Below are 11690 nucleotides of genomic sequence, written 5' to 3'. Positions count from 1 at the left end.
TCCCTCTGGCTGTCTGCCGAAGCGTTGTACTTCCAGAGAGGCTCCCTAGTGCCAGCCTGGAGTCTCCAAAGTGCCCGGCACAGGCTGGGACCCACTTCATTCATTTTTCTGCAAATACAAACTGCTGGCTGTGTGCGGGCGGCACCCAGGGGTGGGGAGTCGGGGCGAAGGGCCAGAACCACACTGTATCCACCAACACAGGTGGCTTTCTGGTGGGGGCGGGGGGGGTACATGAAATAAATCAGCCCGGGGTGCTCAGTGAAGACCTGGGAAGTGTCTTGCAAGTGACCTGTCCCTGACATGGCTAGCAGGCAGTTATCCGTCTGCCCTGGGCAAGGTCCCAAGAGAGGCTATTTTTTTCTGTTCCTCCCCCAATGCTCCACTTCTGCACCCCAGGGTGCAGGGAACCGGACGCCAGGGGCAGTGCGGAGGACCTTGCAAACCCGACACCCACCCGCACCCAGGGAAATCCACAGGTCCAGCCGCAGCCTGGGGCAGAGGGCCAGGAGGACAAGACGCCCATCCTGCACGGCCCTTGAAAACACCTTGCCACGACCTGCCCAGCGGTCAACCCCACCGACGACCCCTGACAGACACTTCCGGCAGCCTCCACCGGGCTCCCGCTGGGCCGTCCTGACCGGCTTGCCTCCCGGGTCCGACGGCCCTGGTGGGCACGGAGCCCACCACATATTTCTCCACTCACAGAGGCAAAGGGGGGGGCAAAGGGGGGGCGTGCAACGTGTTGGAGGAAGAGCTAACAGGCTGCCCTCCGGGCACCGAGAGGGTCAGTCCGGGCGTGCCCTAGGGCGCCCCTCTTTACCTCCGTATGTATCCCCACCCTCTGTCCGGTAACGCGGGTGCCCGAGCCCCACCCGACTGGCCTGCCCGGCCGCCCGGCTCGACCGAGGTCGCTGCACCTGCCGCCCAGCGCCTGCCTTCCCCGGGGCTCAGCTGGGAGCGCCTTCCCCGCGGCAGGTGGGCGTGGGGGGCGGGGCGCGCGCGTGGGCGCGACGGGGGGGCAGAGCAGAGGCGCGCGGGAGGGGGCGGGCGGAGCAGGCGAAGGAGACAGGGCGGGAGGAACAGGTGGGCGCGCGGCGCGGGAGGGACCGAGCGGGCGAGCGGCTGCAGGCGCGGGGCCGGGGCAACCCCGGAGCGCCGACGGTCCGGGCGGGGCGTCTGGCCGGGGGGCGGGGCGCGCCTTCCCCGGGGACCGGCCCTCGGCCGCCACCCCCTCCGGCCCCGCCCCCCGCGGCCGGGCGGGGCGGGCAGCGGTCCCCCGCGGCGGGGCTGGCGGCAGCGGCCGGCCGCACTGCGCCCAGGCGCCCGCCCTCGCTGCAGCTCCGGGTGCCGCCGCCCGCCCGGCCCCCCGCGGGCGCTGCCTGGCCATGGCCGCGGCCTCCTCCCCGCCCAGGCCCGACAAGAAGCGCTGGGGCTGCGGCCGCCTGCCGGGCTCCCGGCGGGGCAGCACGGGCCTGGCCAAGAAGTGTCCCTTCTCGTTAGAGCTGGCGGAGGGCGGCCCGGGGGGCGGCGCGCTCTACGCACCCATCGCGCCGCCGGGCGCCCCGGGGCCCGCGCCCCTCGCGTCCCCGGCCGCGCCCCCGACCGCCGCCGACCTTGCCCCGCGGCCGCCCGTGAGCCTCGACCCGCGCGTCTCCATCTACAGCGCGCGCCGCCCGCTCCTCGCGCGCACCCACATCCAGGGCCGCGTCTACAACTTCCTCGAGCGCCCCACCGGCTGGAAGTGCTTCGTGTACCACTTCGCAGTGTGAGTAGCGCCGCGGCCCTCGGGCTGCCGAGGGGCGTGCGGGTCCCCCTGTCTCCTGCCACCTGCTGCCGCAGGGACGGTGCCAGCTGCGTGCGACCCAGAGCGGCCGGGAGGGCAGGGCTTCATGGGGGCTTCATGGGGGGAAAACGGGGCGACTCTGAGGAGCCCGTCCCTTGGACTTCAGGGACGTGCGGGTCTGACCCTGTGGGGTGGGAAGCTTCCTGCTGGCTCTGCCCAGGCGTGTGGGGGGAGGTGGCCCGAGCCCAGCAGTTGGCTCCGTGCCTCCCTGGAAGGACGGTCCAGGTGTTAATCCTTCTGGGAAAGACCGCGGGCCGGGGTGCTTGCCCTTGGGTGCAGAGGAGAGAATTCCTCCGGGTCGCTGGGACCCAAGATGCCCGGAGCCCCCAGGAGGGGAGGGGCCCAACTCCTGCTGGTCCCAGTTCAAGGCAGTCCACGTGTGGTGGTGGTGGTGGTGGGGGGGGGGTGTCTCCCGGCCAGGGGTGCAGGGCTGCCTCCCAGGGTGACAGGCAGCGGGTGTCCCTGAGGGGTCCCCCTGGCCGCGGGGAGGGCCCAAACCACCTTCAGAGATGCGAGCTGGTGAAGCAGCCTGGAGGAGGAGGGGAGGGGCGGGGCGGGGCGGGGCGGGAATGTTCCCCGGGGTTCCAGCCCTCAATCAGAGGAGGCCGGGCGCCGGGAACGCAGGGCCCTACAGGCGGCACCTGGCCCACAGGTGCTTCTGATTCGCGCTGTGGCGTGCCTGTGTGGGGCAGGGCCCTCCTTTCTCGGGGGTGGGGGTACAAGGAAGTTCCCTCCTCAGGGCCACCCTCCTCGCTGCCTGCCTGGAGCCCTCCCCTGCTGTTGCCTGGTCCTACTTCCTGGCTGTTCAGCCGGCCGTTGCTTGGTATGGTGCCAGCCTCGGGCCCGTGAGCCTTCACGGGGGTTGGGGGGGGGGGGCTCTGCCGGGGGCACGTGGGTTAGCCTCCCTCTAGTGACAGGTGCTCGTCTCAGCAGCCTTGGCTGGCCTGTGGCCGGGAGAGACCTGGTTGGGGGGGGGGGGCGGGCGGGCGTCGGGGCCCTTCGTTCTCCCGCCGAGAGACCCTCGGGCCCCAGGGGTGCAGCGGGAACTGGGCTCCGGCTGGCTTGGAGCATCCTGTGGGGAAGGTGAGGCAGGGTGGGGGTGGGGCGGCCTCAACTTCGCACTCCGGCTCCTCTGTGAGTGCAGGTGGTACCTGGGCTGCTGCCGACCCCACCGAGGGTCTTGTCGGCTGACAAGTCTCCGGGACGGTGTCCCCAGAGGCATGGGAGCCTCTTCCCCACCCCGCCCCCACCTCCCAAAGAGTCAGAGGGTGCCCGAACCGTGTCGGTGGCCCGTCTGTGGGAGAGAGTGGGTGGCCCTGCCCGTGGTTGCAGCAGTGGCTTGTTTGGGGGCTTAGGGAGCGTTCGTGTGCCTCCACCCCGAGGGACCCCACGAGTCAGACACCGGCTGTGGGTGCCACGGTTCCCACGGGCTGCCTGTCTCCTGGCCCTGACCTGAGGTGCCCAGGGGTGGGATGGACCCCACAGCCAGGCCCCGGAGAAAACCCTGCCCCGCAGCCTCTCCGTCCCGGAGCCCCACGTGCCAGCTCCCAGCAAAGGCGGGGAGGCACGCCCGGGGGTCTTCCCGGTGGCGTGGCAGTGCCTCCGTGCCCCTGGAGTGCTGCCAGGACGAGGGGCCTCCGGAAGACCCCCGATGCGCATCCTGGCGATGCAGGCCTGGGGGCACGCGTCCCCCCGGGCTCCCTGGCCGTGCCGTGTGGAGGAAGAGGGCTCGCCGCGCCCCAGAGGAAGTCTCTGCTTACACTTGTGTTTTCTTCCTGATTCTGATTGTTTAGCCCTCGGAAGTGTGCTCAGCACAGCGCCTTTGCCCGGCCTCTCCGGGAGCTGGCGGGCAGGGGTGGCTGCTGGGGATGGTGGCTGAGTGGCTTCCCCACGGGGCGGGCCAGGAAGGGATGCTCCTGGAGTGGCTGTGTGACCTTGGGTCAGTCACTTCCTGCTCTGGGCCCTGCCCTGGAGGAGGTATGCCGTGACCCTGGGGGGGGGGGGGTGGACCCCCGCTGCGGCTCCCCACCCCCGCGTGGGCCAGGGCTGGAGGTGACCCTGGCCGGGCAGGCCGTGTGGCTTGTCTGGTGCCTGGGAAGCTTGCCTCCGTCACCCCCGGTGTCCCCAGGAGGTCAGCAGGCCCTGGTCGCTCTCCGAATTGGCCAGTGACTTGAGGGGACCTGGCCTTCGAGCTGGGATTGCAGCAGGGGCCTGGGGCTGGGTGGCCTGAGCCCAGACAGAGCCCCGTGAGAGGGGGCCACGGCGTCCGCTCCGGCCCCGGTGCGGCTGGAAGGAGTGGCCGAGATGGCGGCAGAGAAAGCCCTGGCCTTGCTGGGCTAGCTCGTGCAGGGGCAGGACAACGCCACGGCGGCCGGGTTCGGTTTCCTGGCCTCGAGGGCCGGGGCCCCGGGCGGGCGGCTGTGGGAGCCACTGTCCCGGCGGTTCCCGCGAGCCTGGGCACACTCTTCCGGGGGCAGCTGGGGAAATTAGCCAGGATATCCTGTCCCCCCGCCCCTCCCTTTTCAGGGAACCCCTGCTCCGGCCAGCCCCGAGGAGAGCGGCCTTTCCTGTGTGCCCCCGGCCTTCCCTGGGCCGCTGGGGTCAGGGAGCAGGACTCTGTCCGCTTGGGCTTCCTGCCCTCTGGCCCCCCGGCCTTCCGAGGCCCTTTGTACCCCCGCCGCGTGGCGGCTCCCAGTCTGCCGAAGGCACGGGGGTCCCGGTCTCCCCGCTGATGGGCCACAGTGGAGCCGGCTGGGCAGGGGAGAGGTTCCCCTAGCCACCCACCCTGGGTGCTGGGCCGGGCCCCCACCTCCTTCTGTAGACCCCCAGGGGTCCGTGTCCTCACCCTGAGTGGTGAGCCTCCGGGAACCCCGCCTCCCCTCTTCCCCCCTCTTCCCTCCTCCTTCGTCCTCTCCCCTCTCCCCTCCAGCTCTCGGGGAGCTGCAGGGTGATGTGTGCTGACTCTTGTCCCTTCCCGCCTCCTACCCTCCCACCACGGTGGCTCCCCGGTGCCGGCCAGGTGCGCAGCGCCCCCCACAGGCAGCATCGACTCCGGCTGCCCTGACGTTGAGAGCAGGTGCGGCTGAGAGGTTTGAGGGAGTTCCTCAGGGCGCGTGGAGGGGGTCCTGGCTCTCAGACTCCGCGGGGCGCTCCTGTCGCCGTCCCCCTGCCACCCTGCCTCTCCTGGGCTCCCAAGGAGGCTTTGGCAACACCTCACGGCGAGTGTGTGTTAATCATTGACGTGCTGGAAGTCGGCCCGGCGGTTTCTTGGGCTGCGTGGGGGGCGGGGTACCGAGGACAGCTGTCAGGCCTCTTCCCACCGCCCCTTTGAGCCTCCCCGACGCGTTCCTCTGCCCCAGTGCTTGGTGAAGCTGGGAATTCCTTTTAGTGCCTTGCCCCGTGTCCCCTTCTCTGGGGCCTGGTCCTCTGGTCGTGGCCCGGCTTAGTTGGGGATCCCAGGCCACGAGCCCAAGATGGGGGGCAGGCGGGGAGGCCTGCCTCGAGGCCACGAGGAAGGTGGGAGGAGAAGAGGGACGGTCCAGGGGTGGGTGAATTTGGAGCCCGGGCCAGAAGGACCTCTGAGCACATGCCAAGGTCCGGGGGTCCGGAGGCCACAGGGCGCGGGATGCGGGGAGCGTGGCCAGGGGGCGGGGATGGGGCCTCACGTCTGAGCACGTCTGTGGCTGGACAGCCTTGCCAGGTTCCTTTGCTCTCTGTGCGTCCCCTCCTCTGTGGCGGCCTCAATGGGCTGCTGGCACCACCCAGGAGCATTGCTCAGACGAGAGAGAATGTTCTCCTGGGCCTGGCCCCGAGTCGGTGGCTCCCTGTGGGCTCTGCCTGTCCCTCTGCGGGTGCCGGGGTGCTCTAGGAGGGACCCCTTTGCGCTCGCTGCCCCCACACACTGGACCTTAACATGCAACAGGGTGTCACAGGGGCTCGGCGAGGGCTGGGGGGCTGTCCTGGGGAGGATGGACGTGAGACGTCTCGGGGCTGCTGGGTGCCCGTGGGATAACCTGCCTGTGACTGGGGCGGTGGGGGGGGACACCGGGGTCCCGGGGCCTGACTGTGTGTGGTAGGAGTGCTGGCCTGGGCACACGGGTGCTCTCGTTTGGGTTGAAAGGTCACATCACCGCCCTGAACCCCGAGACCGGCAAATGTGGCCGTATTTAGAGAGAGGGCCTCTAAAGAGGTGGTTAAGGTGACACGGGGTCACCGGGGTGAGTCCTGATTCCGTGTGACCGGGGTCCTTGTAAGAAGAGGGGATCGAGACCCAGACAGCACAGAGGACATGGGGAGAGGACGGCCGTTCGCACACAAGGAGAGAGGCCTCGGGGGGACCCGGCCCTGCCCAGGCCTGGACCTCGGGCTCGGGCCTCCAGGACCAGGGGACGGGACAGTGACTGTCTGTGGTTTAAGCTGCCCCGTCCGTGGTGCTCTGTCGCGGCCACCGCAGGAAACTCCCGTGCCTCCCTGCCCGGCAGGGCTGTGCTGCCCGTGGTCAGGGTGACTGGGGCCCAGGAGCCGGCAGGTCCCTGCTGTGTGCCGTCCAGGAAACGGGCAGCAGCTGCAGAGCAAGGAACCGGTCACATGGAACTAAGCAGCTGAGGGCCTGGAGGGTCTCGTCCACCAGGGATCCGGGGTCCAGCCGGGCACCTGGTATGCTGCTTCTCGGGGACTCGAGTGCCCAGAATCTCCTTCCTGTGCAAGAGCCAGTTCCCAGGTTCACTGCTCTGGTGCTGGGCCTCTTTGCTGGCACGCACGGGGGGCGGCCAGGCCCTCGTGCCCCGGGGAAGCCGCCGAAGGCAGGTGTGGTCCGGCAGGCGTGGGGCCCGAGGGTCCTGGTTCACCAGCTCCCTGGTGACAGGCCGTGCTGCCCTGGGAGCACGTTCTGGATAGCGAGGCGCGGACGCGCGGGTCCTGTGCTGGGGTGGCCGCTCGGGGAAGCCCCCTGGCCCTTCTCAGACCCACGTCCGGAACCGGCTTTTGGCTGGCGTGGCGTGGCGTGTGGCTCGAGAGCCTGTGTTCTGGCAGGGGTGACGTGGCCGGGACGAGCTCACGTCTGGCTGCTGGGAAGCGGGAGACGGTATCTGAGGACAGCTGTCTGCGAGGACCCGGGGGGGCATCATGTGGGCCCTGAGGTGACGCCACACAGAAGCTTCTGGAAGCTCCTGTGCCCCGGGCCGCTGCGGCTGGAGGAGAAGTGAGAATTTCCGCACCCCTTGAGCTCAGACCCCACGGATCTGGAGGGTCAGCTGGGTCTGGGCTCCCTCTCTGCGGGGAAACCACTGAGTGTGGAGGAGGCCCCGGGTCCCCAGGGCACCTCGGGCGACCGTCCACACCTCCTCCACCAGCGGGGGCCACCACTTTCTGTCCCAAGGCCTCCCCAGGGGCTGTGAGCAAGCCCAGATGCCATGAGGGCAGGGTGGCCCTGGCTGGCAGCAGGTCTGGGGGCTCGGTGACCACCAGGGACTCTACATGACCCGAGCCCCAGGAGCCATCTTTACGTGAGACCTTCCAACCTGTGAGAGGACCCGCCCTCTGCGCTGGTTGTCCTTTGCCGTGGAGCCCGGGAGACGCGGGCCCTTCTCTGAGCCCGTGTGGGCACCCGCTATGGTGACCGTGCCGGGCACAGGGGCCTGGCTCCCCTCCCTGCCCCCTGCCCCCCCGCCTCCGCCATAGGAGTGGAGGCGATGAGTGGCGCTGGGTACAAACCCTGGGGCTCAGAGAGGGCAGGTGATGTGCCCAAGGCCACACAGCCAGGCGTGCCCAGGGCTGTTTGGCTGGAAAGCCCGCAGCGCCCCTTGCGATCTGGGCCGGAGCCCGGGCAGCCCTGCGGAGGCCCCGTGGGGCAGTGGGGAGTGTGGTGTTGACCCGTTCGTTCGTCAGGGACGGAGAGGGGCGGTGGCCCCGGGCACGTGGGAGCCAGGCCCAGCCTGGAGGTGCCGCTGGCCGGTGAGCTGGCCGTCAGCGCGTCCTAGGTCTGCCCACCCTGGGTCGGGGGGTGCTGACCGGCCTTCAGAGGCCTCTGCCTTAGAGCTCTGCCTCCCAGAACCGCAGGCCGCTCCTCCCCGCGGAGCCGACTGCCTTTCTGCCACCTCTACCCCCGAGCTGGGACCCCGGTGGCTCAGCAGCTCTCGGGTGTTAGAAGATCTGAGTGGGTGATGCTGATGGGGGGCGGGGGGGCTGCCCGGGTCCTCCCCCTCCTGGCACCCCGCAGGGCAGGCGCTCACGACAGGCTCACCTGGCATCCGGCCTCAGCAGCCGGGGCCCCGAGAGGCCTGGGCCGAGGCGCTAGGCCTGTTGCCCAGCAGCTCCGAGCCCACAGACAGGCCGGGCCTGATGATATCCGTCTGTGGGTATTTTTATCCAGCGGCATTCCTGAGCTTGGGAAAGCGGTGTGCCCGAGAGCCCTGCAGGCCCCGGGGTGTGTGGGAGGCCGTGGGGGGTGCTTTTCAGAGCACTTTCCTCAGGGACTTCTCTGTGCCCGGCAGCCCTGGCTGGGGGTGGGCTCGGAGCGGGAGGCCGAGGGCCGGAGCGGCTGGGGGCGACGGCCCAGGGCCACGCAGCGCCTGACGGCGGGTGAGGCCCCGGTGTCTGACCCCTCCCTGCCGCCACCCGCCCTGATCTGCGGAGCCGGCCCGGCCCGGGGCAGGACTCTCTGAACAGGCCCCCTGATCTGCGTGCCCGTCCACCCCGCCTGGGTCTTAGGGCCTGCCCCTGCCCACCCGGGACTCTGGACCTGCCTTTACTGTTCAGCCACTTGCAGATGGGGAAACTGAGGACTGGCCCCTTGGCTCACGCAGCCCCCGGAAGCCTATTCCACGTCCGCCTGGAAGCGTGTGGCACGTGAACGTCCTCGATCAGGGCGAAGCCCCTTTCCCGGCATCGTGCCCGGCGCGCGCCCAGGGGCACCCGTACGCCCTCTGGCCCTCACCCCCAGGCTGTAGGGGCTCCCGCTCCACAAAGCACCTGGCGGCCGCCTCTTAGATGCTCCCAACAGCGGCTCCTCTGCCTCTTCCCGCTGGATTTGCCACCACGTGCCACACGGAGGTCTCCGGGGAGACCGAACACAGCAACTACGGCCAGGCCGGCCGGACAGGAACCCTCCCTGCAGCCCTGGAGACAGCCGGCCACACCGGGACTCCCACCCCACCCAGTCCCGCGGGGGGCTGTGCCTTTGCCTGCAGGATGGGAGGGTGAACAGGAGGAACCCCAACCCAGGGGGACAGGCCCCCGCCTCCCAGAAGTGTCCCCCATGGCAGGGGGTGCAGCAGGGGGCCCCTGGGGGAGCCCAGGAGAGCTTCAGGGGGTGCCCGGGGAGCCATGCGCTTTGAACGTGTGATGTGGATAGGTCTTGTGGTGACTTTCTGCTCCATGACGTCTCCAGCGGGTCCCTTGTAAAAGTCACATCTGCGTTCTTGGCTAGGACGGCTCAACAGATCATAAACCGTAAAGCTCGGGTAATTAAGACGGTGTGGTGCCGGCACGTGGACAGGCGGATGGACAGTGGAACAGAGTGGAAAATCCGCGTATGGACTCAACTGCGTGTGAACCCATGGCCGGAAATCTAGTCGGCGCGGCAGGCCGGTGGGGGAAGCACGCGGTGCGGGGGAGGGGAGGGCCCCGAGGAAGAGGGCCAGGCTGGACCGCGCGCCACGCCGCGGCAGGTGGGTTCCGCGTGGGCTGAAGGCAGCCCGGGGCTCCTGTGCGGCTCTAGCACGTTAAGACGAAGGGCGCACGTGTGAGAAAAAACCCTTCTGCGACACCAGCACCATAAGAACACGACAAAACCCGGAGAGAGGTTGTGTCTTATCACAGAGGCTCGATCTCTCTGGTAGGGAGGGAACTCCTGCAAATAAGCAAAACCCCACTGACCCCGCGGAAGGTGAGCGAGAGGTGAGCACAGCTCAAGGGGTCCTAAGAGAGAAGGTACGAGCCCACTGGGGGTCGGGGTGGCACGGACACCGCCAGGTCCCATTGGACAGGCAGGAACCCGCCAGCCTGTGTAGACACCCTCGCTGGCGGCTGGTGAGGCAGACGGCGCTCGTCTGGCAGGACAGCCTGCCGGATGGTAGGCTCTGTGGGGAGGGGGGTGTGCGTGCGTGTCCTCCCTGCCCCAGCAACCTCACATCCTGGAGTCTATCTCAAAAATGTTGGCCACAAAACCCCCCAACACTACCCAACAGGAAAATCTGCGTGCACGAGGCTGTCTGTTGAAGAGCTCCTCAAAACAGCAAAAAAAGACAGAACTTTCAGCCATCGTGGTGGGGACCGGCTGGGTCTGTCCTGTGCAGGGCCTCGTGCAGGTGTGGGAAAGGGACCTGTGATCCCGCACACTCTCAGGGAGTGATTGCCAAGGGTGAAAGTCTAACAAGCCACTGGGCACCTGGGAGAGGGAGAGTCACAGGCATCCGCGTGCTTTACGTTAGAAAAGCGAAGGCAGCGGGATGACCCAAAGCTTCCACAAAGGCACCTCCGGGGAGCAGGAGGGGCCCACGGAACCCGCGCAGCTCTGGGTACTTTGTTGTGCAGACCTGGCCTGGAGACCGCGTCGTCTCTGCGATTTTCAGCGTCCCAGCACACTTTGATGACCCTCACCTGATCAGTCCCAGGCCTTCGCACGGGGTCTGCGGGTGAAGCAAATGAGTAATGATGTCGGCGTCCTCGAGAGCGGAGACTCCTGGCAGGAGGAAAATTCCGACGTAAGTTGGTGAAGCGAAAACCCTCCCGCCCGCACCTGGAAGTGTCAGGTGTTCATGATGATTTTGTGGAAGAAAATGCTTTTCTGTTTGCTGGAAAGGGCCAGAAGGGAGGAGCGCCCCCTTAGCCGTGAGCACCCCCAGCCCGCAGAGCGTGGCCTCTCTGCACCGTCTTCCCTGGACGATCCCAGCCATCTGGGCCTGGGGCAGGAGTGGTAGTGGTGGAGCCCACGCCGGAAGCAGGACGGCCATCAGAGGCCACCAGGGCGCGTCACCAGGCCTTGGTGACAGCTTGAAGCTGTGCTCCCCGCCGGAGGCGTGGCAGGTGTGGGGGGACACTGCGCGGACCGAGATGCACCCAGGAGGACTTTGCACCCTGGAGCTCGCCTGCCGGTCAGGGGCTAAGCCGGCAGGTCCCCGTGGAGACCGCTCGTCATCTTGTACCCTGACGAATGTGACTCGGGGAAACCCAAGAGCCGGTGAGGTCCTGCCTCTTCGGGGTCCTGCCTGCGGCCTGAGCAGGTGGCCCGGGGGCTCGAGGCCGTGGGTCTGGCACCGAGCGTCGCGGCAGATCCAGACGTGTGCCCGCCCGGGACGCTTTCTCGCCAGTGTAGACGGGTGAGCGAGTAGGACGAAGCCTCTAGGTCCACATGCGAGCCGAGTGGAGGCACCAGGGCCCCAAGAGCACAATAAATGACACACGGGCGCCCCTGCAAAATCCCACCGGGGGGACCCTCTGCAGGCCAGACGCCCCATTCTGTCCACAAATAAGAGACCAAGAAATAAGAGGGAACGGGACCCTTCGGAGAGGATCGTGCAGGGACGGACCGCAACACGTGACCTCACCCGGGCCCTGAGTAAACCCCGTCCCCTCCAGTGGAACGCGTGCCTGTTCCCGCTGATGCTCCCAGCCCCCTGCTGTCCTGTCGTCGCTGCCTCCTGGTGCGCCGGCCCCGTCGGGAAGGTGTGGGGCTGTCGGGACCCTTTCGCGAGTGGCTCCCTCCTGTCCCTGGGCCAGGGGTCCCTGGGGTAGGAGGCCTGCGTCCACACACGGCTCCCAACTCCCTGCGGCCCCTCAGCTGTTTGCCGGGAGACCCAGGCTTCCTTGCTGTCCAGTGGCAGGGACTCGTGGCCTCTCATAGCTGCAC

At 68.4% G+C, this 11690-nt stretch overlaps 1 protein-coding gene across 9 annotated transcripts in view; it reads left to right on the top strand.

The window, feature by feature from the left end:
* The first annotated feature begins 1270 nt into the window (after positions 1–1270).
* KCNQ1 (potassium voltage-gated channel subfamily Q member 1) overlaps positions 1271–11690 on the top strand; it is a 321574-nt gene continuing 311154 nt past the window's right edge. For all 9 annotated transcript variants that reach the window (XR_006714357.1, XM_045486311.1, XM_045486309.1 and 6 more), the window contains exon 1: positions 1271–1765. Coding sequence is in view for 8 of the 9 variants with exons in the window: in XM_045486311.1 (XP_045342267.1) it covers positions 1386–1765 (380 nt within the window). In the remaining variant the exon portion in view is untranslated. The remainder of the gene's footprint in view (positions 1766–11690) is intronic.

Source organism: Leopardus geoffroyi, chromosome D1 (genome assembly GCF_018350155.1).
Source record: "Leopardus geoffroyi isolate Oge1 chromosome D1, O.geoffroyi_Oge1_pat1.0, whole genome shotgun sequence".
Lineage (NCBI taxonomy): Eukaryota > Metazoa > Chordata > Mammalia > Carnivora > Felidae > Leopardus > Leopardus geoffroyi.
This window is presented reverse-complemented; position numbering and strand designations above follow the sequence as displayed.